Below are 20,803 nucleotides of genomic sequence, written 5' to 3'. Positions count from 1 at the left end.
CTGCTTAAACTCAGCCAAGAGCTGTCTCTTGTGGGCTGGAGGGATGGGGGGCGGGGAAAGGGGGGCTCCTGAGGCTGTCGCCTTCTCCCCAACTCTCTGCCTCACCCTGGCAACTCAAAGGTTTCCTCCAGCCAGATGGAACCTTGTCCCCCAAAGCCTGAGCCTGGCCCTGCCTACCAGGGAAGCCTGACATGCCCAGCCAGCTCTGGACTCCGGCCACTTGGGCCAGAGGTCAAAGGCCAGGGGGATGCCCTGGAACGGTTGGTGGCACCTACCTTGTGTCCTTGTGACCTTTGTGTTTGATTTTTATTTTGGGAGAATGGCTTTCTATTCGGTGTCAGGACTGGCCTCTCGGCACGTGTAGTGATTTGCCAAGGACCCACAACGGACCTTGTTTGAGGAAAACGACAGGAAGGGGGAAGAAGGGGAAGGAGGAGGGGAAGGAGGACAGCAAGCGAGCCAAGCTGACCTGGGCCAGTGTGACGGTTCGAGTGACCAGCACACTGTCGATAGAGCTCCTGCCCTCTCCGGACTCTGTCTTGTTGGCTTCTTTCTTCAGACAGCACTTCTCCAGGCAAGACAATGGCCACGCTTAACAGTGCTGACGAAAAGGGATCGTGGTATAGAAAAGTCTCGGGGGAGATTTGATGGACCCAAACCTGAAGACCAAACCCATTGTTGTCAGGTCAATGCCACCTCTTGGAGACCTCAGGAGTCTGCCCCATATCGATTTCTGAGACTGTAATCTTTACAGAAACAGACGGCCACCCCGTGCCCCTGAGGAGCAGCTGATGGGTTTGAACCACCGACCTCAGGTAGCAGCTGAGCATTTAACCACTGTGTCACGAGGGCTCTTCTGATTGGTTCAGGAGGAGTCACTTGACGCTTCCTGAACAAATCACCGTGGGGTGCAGTAATAAGATTGGTAGTGATTGCGGGATTGGTGGGACAGGGGAGGAGTGAACAGCCCTGCTAGGAATGGGAGAGGGAAAGGGAGATCCCGAAGGCAGGCAAAATTACCTGTTCCCCCTGTAGTGGAGCCTCTCAAGGGCTGCGCTTAGCCAAGGGGCATGGGCTGGGGAGAGGGGCTGCCCGAGGCCGTGGTGACTCGTCCCTCATTATCCGTCAGTAATGCTTGTTAAGTGCCTGCTATCACCCAGGTCTTGGTGCCCAGCCCTACATAAAACAGACAACCCTGCCAGTGTGCAACGTGTATTCTTGTGAGGAGAAACGTACAGAAGGCTTGCAATAATAAGAAAAATAGCCGCAGCCTCTCATGAGATGAGTCCTATAAGGAAAAACAAAACAGGGCAGAGGGGTAAGGAATGCAAGGGCAGCTTGATTGTGCTTGAGGAAAGCCCAGAGGAGGTGAGGGAGGGAATCACCTGGAGACGGGGAGGGGAGGGGGGAACCCCTGAGGGGGTGGGTGCCTGGCCAGTTCCAGGGGCAGCTGAGGCCAGCGCGGTTGAAGTGAATGCTGGTAAGGAGGAGACCGTAGAGATGGAGTTCAGTCAGGGGAACCCAGGCCCAGCGAGGCTTGTGCCTTAGGGACCGAGACAGTGTGTCAGACACTCCATTTGCTTGTTGTTGTTTCCTCCCCAATGGACGGTAAGTAACGGGATCCGTACAGTCATTCACTCGGCAGGCACCTCTGGGGTACCTGCTACGTGCCAGTGCTGGGCGCTCAGAGGTGAGGCTAAAGGCAGAGCAGTGAGGCACCCCTTTCAGCGCGTGGTGGTTTGTGCCTAATGTAACGGAAGAAATTCCACACTGCCAGGCACTGTGCCACCACAGTGGGACAGCGACAGAAGGGACAGTGACATAGAGTCTCGTCCAGTGGCTGTATTGTGGCTCCACGCCCTGGCTCTTGGGCCTCTCGGCCTGATCCAGATATAGCTCCTCATGACTCTAGAGCCAAACAATGCATTTATGCCCCTCCAGCATGCTCAGTAAGCAATGTCAGTGGGGAAACAGGCTCCTAGCAATGCACAGCCCTCTAGAGCATGTGCTGGCCTCCAGTCAGGGGTGTTTGCGACAGACAGCTCCTGGCCCAGAGAAGCCACTGCTTCCGACCCAGCCAAGGCTGAGGATGGGTGGGGGTCCTGGTCCGTTCTTCCAGCTCCCTGAGCTCTTGGGGGGGAGGTCTGTGTTTTTCCCCATGGTCCTCTATGGCTGTGCCTAAGGTGAGATGGGGAGGACATGGGCCAGATCCCACTCGTCCGTGTTGATTTCCATAGTGCAGAGTTCATGGCACATAGACTGTCAACAGGGATTAATGGTTTCACACTAGTGGCCTGCCTTTAAGACACCAGCTTATAGGCACAGGGCAGAGGTGGGGGTCAGGCTGTGATGCACGGGAAGGGTCCCAAGGATGGCCCTGAATTGAGGTTTGGAAGCTCAGGAGGGTGGGATGTACTAATCTCTGAATTCAGGAGCACAGAAGAAGCAGACTCATTGGGGAGAAAGGAGGAGCTGGGTTTTCAGTGTTATGTCTGAGACGCACACAGAATACTCAACATCCTGAGAGTCTCAAGATCAACAAACAAAGCTAAGGGGAAAGGGAGAGTTTGAGCGCTGGAAGGAAATGAGTCATGGTCTAGGTGCGCGCACTGGGGCTTGGGGATCAGAAGGGGGGAGGCTCTGTCTAGGGGGTGACTGGGGTGACGGCAGCTCGGGACTGAGTAAGTAAAGGCCCTGGAGCTGCTAAGGCCATGGAATTACTGGGTGCCACATCCTCCCCTTCCTCCTTGGCGCCTCCCAGAGCCAAGTGCCAATGAGTGTTTCAGCAACAAGGGCCAGGTCCGTGTGAAACACCCCTGGGAGGAAGTGGGTTCTGGGGCTTCCCTGACACCTGTCTTCAGAAGTCGTATCACAGGTGGAGAGTCTATTCTCAGACCCTCGTTCCACCTGGGAGCTGTGGGCCCCTGAGGGGGAGCAGCAGACTTTGCACGACAGCATCTTTGGGATCGGCTAACTCGGTTCCAAGGTCTTGGAAGGGACTTCTTGGGGCCACCTTGGTTGAACAGACACGCTTCTGAAACCTCCTTTTTGGTCCCGAGAAAGTTTCTAATGAAGCACAGAAAGGCAGCAGACCAGAAGGAGCCTGGTGGGGTAGTGGTGCCGTGCTGAGCTGTTAATTGTAAAGGCAGCCTTTCGAAACCACCAGCTGTTCCTGAGGGAAAGATGAGGCTTTTCTACTGCTGTAAAAAGTGACGGTCCCAGAACCCCACAGGGGAGGTCTACTCCTGCCGCATCCGCTTGACACCAGTGAGTTCAAAGGACCAGGGAGGCGTCTAGTGAAGCAGGACGCGGTGCTCAGTAGAGCCTCGTTGCATGGATGAAGCGAATGGAGTGAATGAGTAAGTTGTTTTGTTAGGGTTTTGGTTGGTTTTTTTTTTTTTTGGAAAGGCAAAATGGAAGCAGACCTCCTGAAGCTTTCCTTCTCTGTTGGCAATCAATTTACTTAACACCAGACTCTTTGCTTGATCCCATGCGACCCTCAGAAAGGAGAAAGCATTTGGACACGTGACTTAGCAGAAGCTCCATTGTTTAAATTCTGATCGGCAGTGGGGAACGAGTCATTTCGCTTTCCATTCCCCTTCTTCACACGCACAACAAATTATGCTATCATTAAAAAATGAAGTCCAGATTTTTTGCAGACCGAGTAAATTTTCTGAGCGTTTGCTCATAAAGGGATCAGCGCTCAGGTGATGCTGAGAGCACACAGGAAGGCTGCCGGGAGCCTTCGGCACACCTCATCCTTGGTAGTCGGTGCCCAGCAGGTTCGGTGGACAAAGGACGGAAGCACTGCACTGTCCCCACGTCATGCTGTGTGACGCCATCGTTGCGGCCACCATGTCACCCAGCTCTCGGCAGCTCTTCCTTGGCCTCGCTGCCCCTCTAACTGTATGCACACAATTCATTTTTAAGAAATGCTTATCCAGAGTGTGGAATGATGTCAGAGGTTTCCTGAAGTCTACAGAGCGCCCGACGTCCTAAATAAATAAGCACGGTTATTTCCCACAGTTGCCTTCTAGGATAATTAAGTGATAGACGCTCCCTCTGGGAGCTTTAAACACCCTCCCACCCCCACCCCCACCCTGCAGTTCTCTGCTCGAGCTCTTTAGCCCTCAATGGGAGCCTGCTGTCCATTTCCCTCCCAACTGGGAGGAAGGGGGGGCGGATGCAGAGCTAGCATCCACTTTCCCTGGCCCTACAAGCTCACTCTCCCCGCCCTGCCCCCACCCCCACCCCTCTCTCTCTCTCTGTCTCACGCTCAAGGCCGGAAGCGCAGGCCCTTCTAGTAATCCACGGTTCAACTGGGAGCTCTCTCCCTCTTTCCCGAAATGGATCCCAAGCCCGTGCTGGATGGCGTGGCTCAGGGCCATCTGTTCAGTCCCTGTCACCGACTCAGACATTAGAGCAGCCGCCCAGCCGTTGTCACCCTCCTTAACAGACATGCCCAGGCAGGTGTGTCCAACGTGGCTTAAGTCCAGGCGATCTCCCTCCCTGGTCCTGGCCCCAGGACAGGACCCAAGCATGACACCCTTAACGGCACCTTAAAAGTCTAGGAGACGAGCACTCCCTTGGGCCCTCCTGGGCATTCTTGTCCAGTAGGGCTGGGGCTGGCCTCTCGGAGAACACAGAGGTGTGGGGAAGCATTCTCCAGTCTCAGGCAGCACTTGTTGGGACCATCCCTCGGAGGAGCGGGCCTGGGAGGCCCACATGGTTCTGTGGATGGGCAGTCCAGCCCCTCCTTCCTGCTGCCGCCTCTGTCGCCCCACCCCTCCCCGGCAGGGGGAAGGGGAGGGGGTGGGATGAGCGCAAGGTTGATGTAATTTCTTAGTCCTCTGGGGGAGAATCCAGCATCCATCGGTTGGGTGCAAGTCATGGGGTGTCAGGATCCATCTATCCAACCTGCGATGTGTCCCGCCCCAGTGTCTCTTGCAGTGGGTCTTGGGGAGCACCCGCTAGAGTGCGGCCAAGGAGGAGGGGGGCCGTCTGCGGAGGAGGGGGGCCGTCTGCCGCCATCGCTCCTCAGCACTTAGCACCGTGGACCCAGTGACTCGGGCATGGGTTGTTTCAGCGGCGAACAAAACTCCCAGAGGAGACCCATAACCGCCTGGGCCTTCTCCCACCAGTCCCGCCTGTCCTCACGGAGGTTAGGAGCTTGTCTGAGCCCCCGCATGTCCCTGACCAAGCACTGCTTAGCCGCCTCGCCCAGTGTGAGATGCTCTCCCCTGCAGGCATCAACCTGCAGGGGGGGTTCCAGTCAGATTTGCACACCTCATCTTGGAGGTGCCGTGCACCCCAAGAATCACCCGCTCCCTGTCTAGCCATTGTTACATGTGAGCCGAGAATCAGGACCGCCGTCGGTTTGAAGCCGGGCCGTGCCTCTGGCTTGCTCTGACCTTGGGCACTTTTGCCCAATCCCTCTGAGCCTCAGTGGGCAGAGGGGACCAGCCTCTCTTCCTCCCAGAAGGTAAGGAAGCCCCCAGGGAGGTGGAGCCGTTGGCCCAAGCCTGCTGTGGAGGAAGTGTTGGCTGCTAGCCTCAGCTGCATCCCCAGCCCACTGCAGACTCCGGCCCTCTGATGCTGACCTTTCTCTCAGGTGACAGGCACGCCCTCCAAAGGCTTTGATGAGAAGGCGTACCTGGCGGCCAAGCAGCTGAGGGCTGGGGAGGACCCCTACCGGCAGCACGCCTTCAACCAGCTGGAGAGCGACAAGCTGAGTCCGGACAGGCCCATCCGCGACACCCGCCATTACAGGTGAGGCCTCCCACATGCCCATGGCGAAAGGGAGGTGGAAGCAGGGCCTGGTGTCCTTAAGAAAGGAGGAAGGATCGAGCTGAGACCTTCAAACTCTCCCTCCGAAGTTTCTCCTGACTGGAGCCTGCGCTCCTTTGAGAGTGGGGCCAGGCTACTGGCAGGCCCTCGAGGACCAAGGAAACCCTTCAGTGCCCCTGTAGACAAGGGCGGTCTGTGGGAGTGGGAGGGCTGCAGGGGGCCTGGGGAGCAGGGGCCCCGGGTGCCCCCCTGAGGGTGTCTGTGGTGGGGCCCTTGTGTTGTCTTTCCAGCCTCCCTTCCTCTTCAGCCCAGCAAGGATGCTTCCCAGTCTTCTTTGGTTTTTTTAAAATCATTTTACTGGGGGCTCGTACAATTCTTATCACAATCCATCCATCCATCCATTGTGTCAAGCACATATATACATTTGTTGCCATCATCATTCTCAAAACATTTGCCTTCTACTTGAGCCCTTAATATCGACTCCTCCTTTTTCCCCCTCCCTCCCCACTACCCCCTCCCTCATGAACCCTTCATAATTCATAAATTATTATTATTTTGTCCGATGTCTCCCCCCACCCTCTTCTCTGCTGTCCATCCCCCAGGGAGGAGGCTATACGTAGATTCTTGTAATCAGTTCCCCCTTTCCACCCCACATTCCCTCCACCCTCCAGGTATTGCCACTCTCACCACTGGTCCTGAAGGGATCAAAGGGGTCATCTGTCCTGGAGTCCCTGTGTTTCCAGTTTCTATCTGTACCAGTGTACATCCTCTGGTCTAGCCAGATTTGTAAGGTAGAATTGGGATCGTGATAGTGGGGCGGGAGGAAGCATTTAAGAACTAGAGGAAAGTTATATATTTCATCGTTACTACCCTGCACCCTGACTGGCTCATCTCCTTCCCACAACCCTTCAGTAAGGAGGTGTCCAGTTGCCTATTCTTAATGCCCCTGATGTGAAGAGGGGAGCCTGGGATTAAGGAAGTGTCCCACCTTGGGCAAGTCATTAGCCCCTGCCTCCCTACCACCACCACCACCAAAAAAAAAGTCTTGGTTTCTCAAATGAGGATGATGTGTCTGAGTCTTCTCCATTGGTCTGGCTCCCCCTGCCATAGCCTGCAGGAACCGGCTGAGCCCCTTATCCTAAGCATTAGCTGCCCTTCCCTGTGGTCTGGCCCTGCCAGCTTCCTACCTCTCCCCCCACCCTACCCTCACCTGCATTTCCTGCCCAGCAAACCTCAGCGCCTCTGTGCTCCCTCCCTGATTTTCACACATGCTGTTCCCTCTGGTTGGAGGGACAGGGACGCAGTCCTGCCCAGCCTCACCTGCAGCCCACAAGACCAGCTCAGTGTTTTCTCTGCCTTGGAACCTCCTTGCTGACCCAGCCTGGCTGGGGTGGGTAGGGGGGGGAATTCTGCTCCGTGCAGCAGTCTGGCAGAGCAGTGGGGGTGCATTGGAACTGATCCAACCCCATGTCTGCAGCTCAGAATGACCCCCCTCCAGGTCAGGTGTTAGCTAGTGCCCAGGAACAGCAGGCCTGGGAGAGCATGAACATCAGCATCCAGGTCCCCTGGGCTCAGGAGGGCCCACTACCTGCTTCTCCCCATTCCAGCGCCCTCTAGTCTGCATCCACACCCCGCCCCCCAAGAATGAGCATTAGAAAGCACAGCCAGGAGGTGGCTTTCCCCAGCCTCCCCCACTCTGTCTCCCAGGGAGAGTGATTTTAAAAACTCTCATCCTGTCTCCCACGGGGTCCCAGACTCCTGCCCGTCTGACCTGAGCTGCTCCACGGGGCAGGAAGAGGGCCTGGGAATGCTGGCTTCCGTCTGCCGTCAGTGAAAAAGCAGTCGCTGCTGGAGCAGCCAGAGAGCAATTGTAATGAAGAGGATTGGCGTGAAACCCCGCGCGCCTTGCAGCCGGCCCCAGGAGCACAGACAGATGGGTTTGCAGAAAGGAGGGGAGACGGCTGGCCAGAATGGATCGCATTAATTCTCATTCCTGAGGAGTTGGGGCCAGTGTGCCCCAAATGTGATATCTGTGGATTACGGAGCCCAGAGCCAGCAGGGGAAGGAGCAGGGTGGCGGGGCGGTGCCTGTGGTGGCCCCGCAGAAGGCAGGAGGCTGCACCCCTGTGGTACAGGGAGAAGGTAGAGGTGATCTGTCTGCAGATCCTCCCAGGGATGGGGGACGAGAAGAGAGAACTTCCATGGAGTCAGAAGACACAAGAGGCTGCTTCCCCCCTGGGTTTGCGTTTGGTCTCACTGGTTACATGTTGGGCTGCTAACTACAAGGTCAGCAGTTCGAAACCACCAGCCAGCTCCACGGGAGGAATGATGAGGCTTTGTACTTCCGCAGCAAGTCACAGTCTCGGAAACTCACAGGGGAAGTTCTACCGTGTCCTATAGGGTCACTATGAGTTGGCATCAACTCGGCGGCAGTAAGTTTGCCAGCGGTTCTCAACCTGTGAGTCGAGACCCCTTTGGGGGTCGACCAACCCTTTCACAGGGGTCACTTGATTCATAACAGTAGCAAGGGCAGCATTAGGAAGGTCGAGAGCCACTGCGCTAGAGGGTTCACCCCACAGGACAGGGAGTTGTGTTGGTACAGGGCTGTACCCAGGGCCTGGTGCAGGCTTGCAGGAACACAGGATTGGGCTGGGGGCTTCAGAGATTCTAGGTCTTTGGGAAAGAGCCCCCTGGAAAGAGGATCCTCCAGGCTGGGCGGCCTCTGAGTCCTGGACTTGAGGGAGGTGGTGATGGTTGGGCAAATGGGAGCTCAAAGCCAGGCCCCCTTTTCCGCTCCACGGTAGTCCAAAAGGGAGCAGACCTGGACAAAGAAAAGCCTGGGGCTACCCCCAGGATTGGCCTCTGCTCTCCCTGTTTCCTCAACAGTTGTCCATCTGTGTCCTACTCCTTGGACCTGCCAGCCACCAGCGTCATCATTACCTTCCACAATGAAGCCCGTTCCACCCTCCTGCGCACAGTGAAGAGGTAAGCACAGTGCTGGCCCCAGAGCCCTGGGGGGAATCCCCGAACCGCTGGCCCGGATGGATGTTGAGATAGGGGCCTGTGGCCAGACAACGTGATGACCAGACCAGCGGACACTGGAAGGGCGAGTACTATGCTGAGAAACTGCCAGGCCCACGAGGCCAGGTGTTAATGCGATGCAGCAGTCAGACAGACACAAAGTCAGGGCAGAAATGGAGGGAGGCTGGAACAGACAGGAGCCCTTCGGCGGGTAGGTCCAACCCAGTGCTTCTGGGCATGGTGACCTCTCGAGGCTGGTCCTGTGGTCGAGCTTCCACCCACTCACCTTGTTTCCTCAATGAACTTAGACAAAAGAGAATTAGGAAAAGAGTGCTCATTGGCACCCCAGAGACTCTGGAAGCTTGGGTTTCCTTCCCACCAGGAAGGGAGGAGGGAGAGTGGAAGGGAAGGAGCAGGGGGTGCTCCCCAAGAGCAAGTCTCACGACCCCTTAAACAACAAACAGTGGTTGCCTCTTTGATCCTGACTCTTGGAGACACCGCGTGTGTTAGAGGGGAACTGGGCTCCCCGAGGTTTTTAATGACTGATGTTTGGAAGAAGATACCCAGGCCTTTCCTCCAGGGCACCTCTTGATGGACATCTCCCCTGATTTCCACTTGCACCACACAGGGCCTCCTCCTGAGCCAATAGGCCCTCTGAGCAGACCACTTCCTACTGGCCAGGCGTTTTCCCAGGGCTGCAGCCCTGCACCCGCCAGCTCCACCAGGCCACCCCCTACCCCTACCCCACCTGGAGGTCAGTTCTAAATGCCCGAGGGGCTGGGAAGCAGGGTCAGCTAGGTGTCCTTGAAAGGGAATGTCCCAGCCCTGAGCTGCTTGGTGGCGAGCCCCTGGTACCGGGAGAAGTGTGTGGGAGGTGGCCCTAAGCCCATGTCCTCTTTGTCCCCACCACTGCTCCAGTGTCCTGAATCGCACTCCTGCCAACCTGATCCAGGAGATCATTTTAGTGGATGACTTCAGTTCCGACCGTAAGTATTCCCTTCCTTTCCCTCCCCGCCTTTAATCCCACCACTCCCAACACTTGAGGTGGTCCTGGCCACCACAGACAGAATTCGCTCTTTCTGTCTCGGGACCAGATTCTCACTCTTTGCTAAGCCCCCTCCCTGGCCGTGCCCCTTGGTGCCAATGGAGGCGGGGAGGTGGTATCACGAGCTGGGGCACCAGGGTGATGGCAATTTAAAACCACAACGTCAACACCGCAGCCTCCTTCATACCACTGCAGGAGATGGTCCTTCTCCGGCCTTTCAAGAGTTGGGAGATGCCTGTGCTCTCTGGCGCCCCTACTGGGTAATGACCTAGGCGCAGGCATTCCACGGCTGGTCTGGTCTGGTCTGCCCAGGGACTGGGACCGGCCAGCAGACGTGACCATCCCCCTCCATCCCTGCCCTGTCTCTGGCGCTTTCCCTGGCCTTGGTATGGGACCGCTTCTGGGAAATCCCAGGGACCCGTGTCTAAAAGGACCTTACCTTCTTTCTCCCGAACCCCACCCCAGCTGAAGACTGCCTGCTCCTGACCAGGATTCCCAAGGTCAAGTGCCTGCGCAATGACAGGCGGGAAGGTGAGTCCCGGGCCTGGGCCGCACCACCGCTGGCCTTGGTCCAGCCCCTCCACACACAGCCCTGGTCACAGCCAGCCAGCGTGGCCCTGCCGTGAACCTGATGGGCTGAGAGCAAGGGCAGTAGGAAGGCTCTCCTGCCGCCCCAGCCCCTATCCTGCCGGGATTAAGCAAGTTGCTCTTCTCTGGGTGCCTTGGTTGTCTCTTCTGAGAAATGAGACCCTCCTAGTGCCCGCTCTGCTTTGTCAGGTTATGGCGAGGATTGGGTGATGTTGGCTCCGTGCAGGTGCTCCGAGGAATTCAAAGGGCAGTCAGCACAAAGCAGCTATAGCTCGCTTCTTGACTGAAACCTCACCTGTGCAGGGCCCTGCAGGGGACACAAAGGAAGCATCCCTCAGAATCCATCGTGAAGCTGGGGACTAGTAACAGGGAGATGGGAGGCGCGGAGCAGGAGAGCTGGGCTGACCAGGGAGGAATTCTAGGGAGGAGGTGGATCTTCCTGGGGCCAGGGCCATGGGACTGATGAAGAGAAGCCAGGCTTGGGGAGGCAGCAAGCAAAGACACAGGCATGGAAGGCACAGGCATGGGGCAGGCAGAAAGAGACTTGTAAAGTCAGCCCTTCATGCATGCTCAGCATGGGGGGCATTCGGATTCCCTCAGCTAGCCCTTGCAGCAGGCTGTTGTTCCCACTGGGCATAGAAGGAAGCAGGTTGGGAGAGAGCCCCCAAAACCCAGCCTCTTAGCCTCCCTCCACTTGCACGTCCTTCCAGTGAGAAGTCAGGTCTGCAGCTGGGGGAGGGATGGGGGGAGGGGAGTTAGAGGACCAAGGACCTTGGGAGCCATAGGATTCCAGAAGGTTGGGAGTGGTAAGGCCACCAGGGGAGCCCCTGGAGATTTGAGAGCCTGCACTCGGGGACCCCATCCTGTGGCAATGGAAGTGGTCGAAGAGAGTCCCTCCCTGGCTCGGGGATAGTGGCGCGTGGGTTCGGGGGTAATCTGGCCTGGGAATGTGCTGTTTCCTAAATTCCCATCCAACAGTGGATGTAAATGGACACGTACGTACGTGCTTTAGACACTAGATCCTTACAGAGTGGAAGGGCAGACGGACAGATGGGTTTGGGATGGACAGAGGGAGAGAGGCAGAATTGGGCAGAGGTGTGGCCAGGGAAATCACTCTTACTCAGAACTCTCAGAGTGAGGCCCCCCTCCCCTCCCCACTGGGCCAAGGCCTTACTCCACAGCTCAGGTGGCCAGACCACCCAGGCCTCCTGTCTCCTGAGCAGTCAGACCTGAGGGACCAATCGTTGAAGGCCAGTGAGGTGTCAGCAAGGCTTCTAGGGAGATGAGAGAGAAAGAGGAGGAGGAGGGGGAGAATCTAAAAGCAAAATGGCTCTTGGGCACCAGGCACTCCCTAGGTTGTCCAGTTTGATGTGGACAGTGCTCTGGGGTGGGGGTCAGGGGAGGATGTGATTATCTCTCTGCATCTTTAAGAAAACGGAGGCTCACTGAGGCGCCGGCCTGTTTTGCTTGGTTGTCCTGTAGATTCCCTGTGCTGTGTGCGATCTGGGGCAGCAGAGGCTCTCAGTGGGTGCTGATGGGGGAAGAAATGCTTGGCCTCTCTCAGTGCTCTAGTGCTTCTGTGACAGAAGCACACAAACCAGTGGCTTCAACTGACAGATTTATTTTCTCACAGTTTAGGAGGCTGGGTATTCGAGTTCAGGACTTTCTCTCTCTGTGGCCTACGGAGGAAGGCCTTGTCTTTCTGCACTTCTGCTCCCAGGCCTGCTTCTCTGGACAGCGCAGCATCTCTCTTCCCCAACCTCGTTCTGCTCCTTTGATCTCTTCTCTAGCTCAAAGCAGATTGGCTCAAGATACACCCTCCCCCAGTATTGGCTCCTTGACTTAAAAACTACCCATTCCCAAATGGGATTACAGCCCAGGAATAGAGGTTAGGCTTGACAGCATGCATGTTCAAGGGGCTAGTTCAATCCAGAGGAGCACCGGTAGTGTAGCGGTTACACACTGGACTGCTAACCACAAGGTCTGCAGTTCAAACTACCAGCTGCTCCTTGGGAGAAGGACAGGCTTTCTACTCCCACAGAGTCTCAGAAACCCACAGGGGCAGTTCTAGCCTGCCCTGAAGGTCTGCTATGGGTTGGAATGGATTAGAAGGCAGTGAGTTTGGCTTGGGGCTTCTTTGTTTGCCAGGGAGTTCAATCCAGAACAGGTACCGAACCACACTACACTGCAGTTTCCACTCACTACGCTGTGACTGTCCTGGCGTGCCGCTAGAGCCTGCATGGGTTGGGCACCCAGGGGATGGCCCTTAGAGTGATGTTAGGGGATGCACAGGAGCAACCCAGGGAGGGAGGATGGGAACAGACAGAAGGGCAGCCAAGAGTGCAACCACAGTGACTGCCAGGAAGCTTCGGTCCCTGACTCCGTGGAAAGGACCCTGGGGGGCGGCTGGGAAGCCTGGTGGTGCCCCTCTCCCCCTCCCCCTCATCCCAGCACCACCTCCTGTCCACTCCCTCTGCAGGGCTGATCCGGTCCCGAGTGCGCGGGGCCGATGTGGCCGCGGCTGCCGTGCTCACCTTTCTGGACAGCCACTGCGAGGTGAACACCGAGTGGCTGCAGCCCATGCTGCAGCGGGTGAAGGAGGTGAGTCTGGCGCTCCCAGGGGGAGACAGGCGGGGCGGCCTTTGGAACGGGCTTTGGAGTCAGGGAGGCAGTGTTTGAAGCCCCCCTTGTTTGCTCCCCTCATCCAGTGATTCCCCACATTAAGCATTTTCTACCTGAAAATGAGGACAAGCTTCTGATGTGCCTCACTGGTTGTGAGAATTAAATGGATGAGAGCCTGGGTGCACTGTAAGGGTCCTAACATGAGTGGTGATCTCTGGGGGAGGGGAGGACATGAAAGGCCGGTGCTGGAGAGCCTTGGGTAAGGCAGAAAGCCAGAGAGAGGGGATGCTTTTAAAGAGCAGAGAGGGTGGGGAGCGGGGGAGGCGACTACCTTGTGCTGGCATTCTTTAGAATGGGGATGATTTGGACAGATGACCGGGAAGGGTGAGGCAATTGCAACTCAGCAATAAAAAGATAAATAAGTCCATTCGAAAATGGGCAAAGGATTTGAGTGGACCCTGCGCGGAGGTAGATATACAAATAGCCGACAAGCACGCGTGAAGCAGCTCAGCATCGAAGGTCACCAGGGGCACGCCCGCACCCACGTTCATCGCAGGATGGAAGGAGCCCGAGTGCCCATTGTAGGAGCCCTGCATAAACGCTGCAGGCACACAGTGGGAGACAGCGCAACCGCATAGCAGAGCAGTGGTGCTGAAAACCCCCTTGTGGCCCACAGGAACCCGGGGGAACTTGGAGGCCATCACGCCGAGTGAAGTCAGTCCAACATAGGACAAATGGCATAGGAGACCACGATGGCGTGATGATGTCAAGAGGTTTTCACAAGAAAAGAAACCATTCCTGAGGGTTACCAAGTCGAACTCCCCGGCTGGAGGGTAGACACTGATGCACATTAAGTGGGAGGTCAAACCAAAAACCGTGGAGACGGAAAACATAGGGACTTGCCAGTCAAGCTGCCAGTAGATAGTCCTTCATGGTCTCTGAAAGCCGTTGCCCATCACGACATCCTGACTCTGAGTGACCCTGCAGGAGCGCGCAGACCTGTCCTGGTGGGTTTCTGAGCCTGTAGGCTCCCTGGGAGCAGAAAGCTTCATCTTCGCCATTGGAGCCCCGGTGGTGCCGTGGTCTTGGGGGGGCTGTTAACTTCAAGGCTAGCAATTAGAAACCACTGGATGAGGCGTTCTACCCCGTAAAGACTGGCAGACTTGGAAACGCACACGGGCCGTTCTACCCTGTCCTATGGGATCGTTATGAGTCGGCCTGGACTTGGCGGTGGGTTTGTTTTTCTCTTTTTCTGTGTCCATTGGAGGCCCTGGTGGCTTGAAACTGCTGGCCTCGTGGTTAGTTGTGGGGGGAGGTCAGATGCTTACAGACATCCTCCTGAAGGCAGTTAGTTGCAGGTAGGCCCATTGCTGCTGTTCAAGGACAATGGACAGGCCCTGTAGGTGGAGTTCACACCCTACTGATAATGGTCTCTATCAGTTGAGCCAGGAACAGGTCAAACCAGCTCTGTGACATCCAAAGTTAAGCTGCCATCCTAAATCTAGGCTCTACCCATCTTGTCACCATTGTCACCCCCAATCCCTCCTCTTCCTATTGTGTGTATATCCCTAGACTGCCCCCTCTCATTGCTGTATAACCTATAGTGCAACCCCTTCCTGTGACATGTCTTTACCTGTAATTAGTGGGCTTGCATGCCCCCCAAAAGTATATAGGCCTGGGTTAGCAATAGAGAGCTCTCTCACCCCATCGCTCGCTCGGCTCCCCCTCTCATCTTCCGTCATCACTCCCCTGTTCCCTTTGCCCTCCTTCCCTTCCCCCTCTCTCCACGTGGACCACCAAGCGTGGCTGAGGTGAGCAATGCTACCATGATGTGTCTGGCTGCATTATTGTAATATCTCTTTATCTCTCATGCTCTTCTTGACTTTTAATATACACACATCTCAACCATGCAATTGTGCTTACTAAACCTGAGACTGGAGGTGGGGGACTGGCCCCCCATCCTCATACTACAGTTAGTAGCCCAGCGTGTGACTCAAGATGCCATCAGAGCCATAACCGAAAGACTGTAACTTGAAGATAATAAAAAAAGATGGGGAAAAAAAGGATGCTACCCTTCAGACGGATTAAAACCGCAATGTAAAGTATATTGTATATATTTTGGTTTTCTAATATGTAATTTAATATATAAATTTAAAAATGTAAGTATATTTTACCACAATTAGAAAAAAAACGGCGGACAATAACACGTGTTGGCCAGGATGTAGCGAGATTGGAACCCTCACACCCTGCTAGTGGGAGTATAAAATAATGCCACCACTTTGAAAACCTAACTCGTTGGGACTTGGAACCCGCCCGGGGGCTCAAGATGCCCCTGCCCTTCTCTGCTCTCCCTTCCCTCCCAGGAGTTCCCTCCCCGCCTCAATAAAGCCTTTCTCAGCTTCAAAAAAAAAGAAAAAAAAAACAGTTCCCTACAAAAGTAAACATAGAATTACCATATGATTCATATGCTATCCCTCAGTCGATATACCCAAGAGGATTGGAAAGCATACTGTGTAAGAGAGAACTTTATATCAAGGAGCAATTGAACATCAAGAAAACATCCCAGCCTGGTCCAGATCGAGTCTGATATTAGCCCATAGATCCAATACCAGGCTATAAATTCCTCTTCAGACTCACACAACACATGCAATGACACTGAATGCAGGAAGATCACAGGCCAGTGGGTGTGGAGTCTTGTGGATCCAGTGGTGGTGAAAACATCTCAGCGCTGGCGTGGGTCTCCACGTGGCTCCAGGGCTCTGGGTCTGTCAGCATAGCTCCACGCCTCCAGTGAACTGTTTATCTCTGTGGTGCCTCCAAATGAGGTCATCAAGCTGCAACCTGATTGACAGGGTAGACTCCACCCCTTCACTCTTAATAGTCTCAAATTGACACCAGATTACGTAACTACCACATATACATTCACATAGGGAGTGGTACCTGAGAGTTCCGAGCAGCATTGCCACAGGGGTGGAAACAAGCTGAATATACTCAGTTCGTAGATGGATAAGCCAAATGTGGCATGTCCCCCTGGAGGACCATGGCTCCGTCCAAGGATAATAAAGGACTGTGATCTGCTACACGTGGGTGGACCCAGAAAGCAAACAAGCCAACCACACACAGGCCGTGTGGTGCATGTCCCCGTTTATAGGCAGTACCCAGAGTAGGCAAATACATAGCGATTTGTAGAGTCCAATTTTAAAAGGAGATGAGTGCTTTTAAGGAGAGGGAGAGACCGGGAATGGCTGCCAATGAGCATGAACTGTCCTTTTTGGTAGTAAAGAAGTTCTGGAATGAGGCAGTGGTGATAAGTTCACACAACCTTGAAAAGACACTGCCCCTACCAGGTGATACACTGGAAAAGGAAGCAGCTTGTGTATGAATTTTATCTCAATTTTTTTTAAGTCTGTGCAAAAGATTAGATGAATTGCTGTGTGTTGGTCCCCGCTCTGCCCCTCCCACGTCCCCCACCTTTTCCCTCAGATTTGAGGAGCATAGATGATCAGCCACACACACACACACCCTCCTCCCCTCTGCCGGGGCCTTCCATTGTCATGAGAGGGTGTGTGAACTGTGGGGAAGAGCTGAATTCCACATTTCAGACCAGAGGGTTTCGGACCTCAGAGTGGGGAAGAGACAGACGAGACCAAGGAAAGGCTCTACGTTCTCCTTGGATGATGAGAGGAGGGGGCTGATGGAAGGGGCTCTGCGTTCTGCTGCGTGCTCTGTGACCGGCTCGGGCACGCAGAGCACCTGGGTCCCATCGGCCTTTACTCGCCAGTGCTTGGCAGCTACACCGGTGTCCTCAGAGATGCTGAGGGACAGACGTTTGTCCTCGGCATCACTGTGGCGCAGGGAGGGAGTGGCACCCAGGTGACACAGAGGCCTCAGGGGCCCTGAGCAGTGAGGAAGACTCCGCCCATCCATGTAGAAAAGAAGTGACCATCAATAAAATGACAGTGCCAAGCAGCGACAGAAGAGCCATCTCTGGCAACTCATGTCCGAGGACATTGTGAGCGTAGCCTAAAGGAAGGAGAAAGCCCTTCTGCAGGCAGCAGTCCAGGAGGGCTTCACTGAGGAGGTAAGATCCCAGCAGACTCGTGAGAGGAAGAGGCTGGGAGCGCATGGAAGCCCATGAGACCCAGGTGGGGCCTCCAGGGAGCCTCTGTGGGGCAGTGCAGGGCAGCTCCTGGAGCCTGCTAGGGCGCTGGGGTGGCCCTAGGAACATCCTGCAGAAAGTACCGAGGGCCCCAGGCCTCCAAGAGACCTGCTTCCCGGTTCCCAGGACAGTGCCTGGCCTTTCTTCACGGAGCCCCCGGCCTCATGCTGTCTTGTTGTGTCTCCTCTCCTAGGACCACACCCGTGTGGTGAGCCCCATCATCGACGTCATCAGTCTGGATAACTTTGCCTACCTGGCAGCATCTGCTGACCTTCGAGGAGGTGGGTCCTGCTCCCTGGGGAGCATCTCTAGACCTGAAGTGAGAGAGGCAGGTGAGGGCAGGCAAAGGCCTGGTGTGGTACTCTCTGTCCCACGCATCCCTGGCCTCCAAGGAGCTAGTGAAGAGAAAAGGAGTGGAGTTGGATGGGGACAAAAGACTAGATCTGTCATCTGCAAGCTTCCGACCTCATCAGTGGCAGGGACGGGCTAGTTTCCATCTCTTGTCCCCATCATTGACAGCCCCCTCTGAAATGCTGGCAGCTCAGCATCCATGGCCACAGTAGAAGGATATGATGTCGCAGCTGGATTGAGGATGGGAGAGGGACAGCCCTCAGCCTCAGAGTTCAGCACCTTCCAGCACATACACCCTGGACGAGAGCTGGGCCTCGGCCCTCGAACATGGCAGCTGTTAGCCATTGGAAGAAACAGTAGTAGTTCAGTGGTAGAATCTCACTTTCTACCCAGGAGACCCATGTTCGCATCCCGGCCAATATACTTCTGCACTGCCAACAGCCATCCCTCATGGGAGGCTTGTGTGTGACTGCAGTGCTGAGCAGATTTTGGCAGAACTCCTAGACTGACAGAATAGAAAGAAAAGTCGGGGGACAGTCTTCCAAACACCAGCCCAAGAAAACCCCACGGGTCATGTCCCAGTTGTCTGGTCCGTAACGCATCCCCAGATCGCCCGGAACCCCGGTGGGGCTGTATTCTATCGTGGTTGGGCTCCGGTTGGGAGCTGATTCAGTGGGGACTACCAGCCGTGAGAAGCCATGCTCAGTCATGGAGACCTTGAGACGTGGCTGATCTGAATGGAGAGCGAGTGACCGTCGAATCTAGACCGGATTTCGAAGGCTTTGCATGGAGGGGTGTAAAACATTGCATTCAGAATCTGTATGTTGATGACATGCTCAGAAGATAATAGGTTGAGCTCCTGGATAGACCTATCATGTTCTTTAAACTGCTTCTGTGAATTCTTTTTGCTTTTTGAAAGTGGCTCCTAGAAAATCTAAAATTACATCAGTGGCCCATGTGTGTGGACTCAGGTGAGCAAACCCGGTCTTTAGGAGGCTCTGGTCTGGACACGAGAGCTGCATTGCCCACGGAGTGGACAATAGCTGCGTGTGCTTACTTAAATGTCAATGAGTTAAAATGATAGAAAGTTTAAAATACAATTCCTGGATCCTACTAGCCACACCCCTGCGCTCAGCAGCAAATACGATTATTGTCACCCCACTCCGCATGACCCCATGCGACAGATAGAACTGCCCCGTGGGGCTTTCTAGGTTCCCATCTTTATGGGGGCAGACCACCAGGTCTTCCTCCCGCATTGCCGCTGGGTGGGTTTGAACCATCAGCCTTTCAATGAGCAGCCAAGTGCTTCACTGTTGTGCCATCATGGCTGCTTGTGAAATGAAGCTTGCGCTGCCGTGCCGGACCGTACCACACGGAACATTTCCATCGCTGCGTCGAGTTCTAGTGGAAAGTGCTGCCCTGGAGGATCAGCTGCTGGGAGCTAGTGGGCATGGTGGGTCTCTCCTTTGGAACCTGGACTCCTCAGAAGTGGACAGAGATCTTCGTTAGCGTCCCTGGGAGGTAGTCTAAAGAGAAGCAGGCCTCTCCCGTTTGAGAAAGCACCACAGGGCCTTTCCACCCGCTGGGCTTCCATTTCTCCAGGTCTCTGCATGGATCCGTCCGTCATTCAATTTGGAGAATGCCTGAGACTTTCCCGAATGAGTGTCCTTTGGGAACAGCATGACACCTTTCCTTTCCCTAGTTCTTATTCGGCTCTTGTTTCCTGGGACTGACCTGTTAGCCACCCTGTTTTCATCTCTTGGTCTCAGTCCTGCTGGTGAGATCACAGACTCCCCGAGGGCAGGGACTCTTGTCTTCGCATTTGAAAAGGGGACTGGCGGTGGGGAACTCCAAGAGAAAATGAGAGGTGGCAAAGTGAGGGGAGTCAGCCTGCCCAGGGGCCTCTGCCCTGAACCCCACCTTCAACCTGCTCTGTCCCTCAGGATTCGACTGGAGCCTGCACTTCAAGTGGGAGCAGATTCCTCTTGAGCAGAAGATGAGCCGGACAGACCCCACCCGGCCCATCAGGTCAGGCTGCTGCGGGGGCTTCCTTCCTGACTTAGAGGGCTGGGTGGTTCCTGGGGGCCATCTCCATCCCCCGGGGTTCCTGAGGGTGCATGGCCTAAGCACAGACTCTGTTCTTAGGGACAGAGAGGACAGAGGCCACAGGGACGGTTGAGGGGCGAGGAGCTGTCCCAGGAACGCTGCAAGGAGGGAGTGCTGGGGGGAATCACGGGGCCATCGAAAGGAGCTCCTGCTTCTAGAACCGTTCCTCTCCTGCTCCTAGGACGCCAGTCATAGCCGGAGGGATCTTTGTAATCGACAAGTCCTGGTTTAACCACCTGGGAAAGTATGATGCCCAGATGGACATCTGGGGAGGAGAGAATTTTGGTAAGTTGGGAAATAATGCCGGGAAGCCCGCAAAAGCCAGCAGCTGTGGAAGACGGGGTAGGGGTGGGGGCGCTGTCAGGGGAGTGCAACCCCAAGACTCCCCCTTAAAGGGAGGCATCGGAAAGCAGCGGGGTGGCACCCCCGTCAGTGGTGGAACACTGGCTAACCCCAGAAACGAAATCAGGCGATCCGGTGGGGTTCCAGCTCCGGCTCCTAGTTTTCACTGTGCTAACAGCTGGTAAACCAGCAGAACACACACTTTCTGTGCCGAAGACCAGTGCTGTGAAGGAGTTACACATAATGGCTCCTTTAATCCTCACAGTAAAATAAGGACTATTACTATCTCCACTTTGCAGATAGAGAAGCTGAGGCCCAGAGCAGCTGAACCTCTTGTCCCAGAAACACAGAGCGAGTAAGGAAAGGGATACAGGTGCCGGGGGAGCGTGTGTGAAAGAGCAGGCAGATGGACCACGGCTGCATCTTCCACACGTGTCAGCCTTCCTACCCCACAACTGTGTGTGAGCTGAAAGCCCGAGGGGTGGGCAGTAGAGGGTGGTGGTCAGATGGCCCGAGTGCAAATCCAGTTCGTACCCGCTACAAGCTGTCTGGTCCTGGGCAGGTTCAAACCCCAATGCGCCACGTTTCCTTGAAGAGGCTGTGAGACGCCCGGAAGGAGAGCCGGCCGGCAGCTGTCACTGTGAGGCCCAGAGGCAGCTGTGAAGAAGATGGCAGCCGGGGCAAATGTTGTAGGAGGGGCCTCAAGAAGGCAGAGGCACATATACACACACACACACACACACACACACACACAGCTCAGCATGCTGTGCCAGGGATAAGGAG

The 20,803-nt window shown here is 55.4% G+C and overlaps 1 protein-coding gene across 1 annotated transcript in view; it reads left to right on the top strand.

Annotated features, from left to right (window-relative positions):
* Positions 1-5,186: 5,186 nt before the first annotated feature.
* Positions 5,187-20,803, top strand: part of GALNT16 (polypeptide N-acetylgalactosaminyltransferase 16) — a 33,564-nt gene continuing 17,947 nt past the window's right edge. Inside the window, exons 1-9 of the mRNA XM_004698672.2 lie at positions 5,187-5,225; positions 5,612-5,769; positions 8,673-8,771; positions 9,726-9,793; positions 10,318-10,383; positions 12,920-13,041; positions 17,415-17,502; positions 19,516-19,600; positions 19,860-19,963. Coding sequence (XP_004698729.2) covers positions 5,187-5,225; positions 5,612-5,769; positions 8,673-8,771; positions 9,726-9,793; positions 10,318-10,383; positions 12,920-13,041; positions 17,415-17,502; positions 19,516-19,600; positions 19,860-19,963 — 829 coding nt within the window. The remainder of the gene's footprint in view (positions 5,226-5,611; positions 5,770-8,672; positions 8,772-9,725; positions 9,794-10,317; positions 10,384-12,919; positions 13,042-17,414; positions 17,503-19,515; positions 19,601-19,859; positions 19,964-20,803) is intronic.

The sequence above is a fragment of the Echinops telfairi genome, unplaced genomic scaffold, assembly GCF_000313985.2.
Source record: "Echinops telfairi isolate 266 unplaced genomic scaffold, ASM31398v2 ScPeMD7_18;HRSCAF=68, whole genome shotgun sequence".
Taxonomy (NCBI): Eukaryota; Metazoa; Chordata; class Mammalia; order Afrosoricida; family Tenrecidae; genus Echinops; species Echinops telfairi.
The sequence above is the reverse complement of the archived record's forward strand: the minus strand, read 5'-3'. Positions and strand labels throughout refer to the sequence as shown.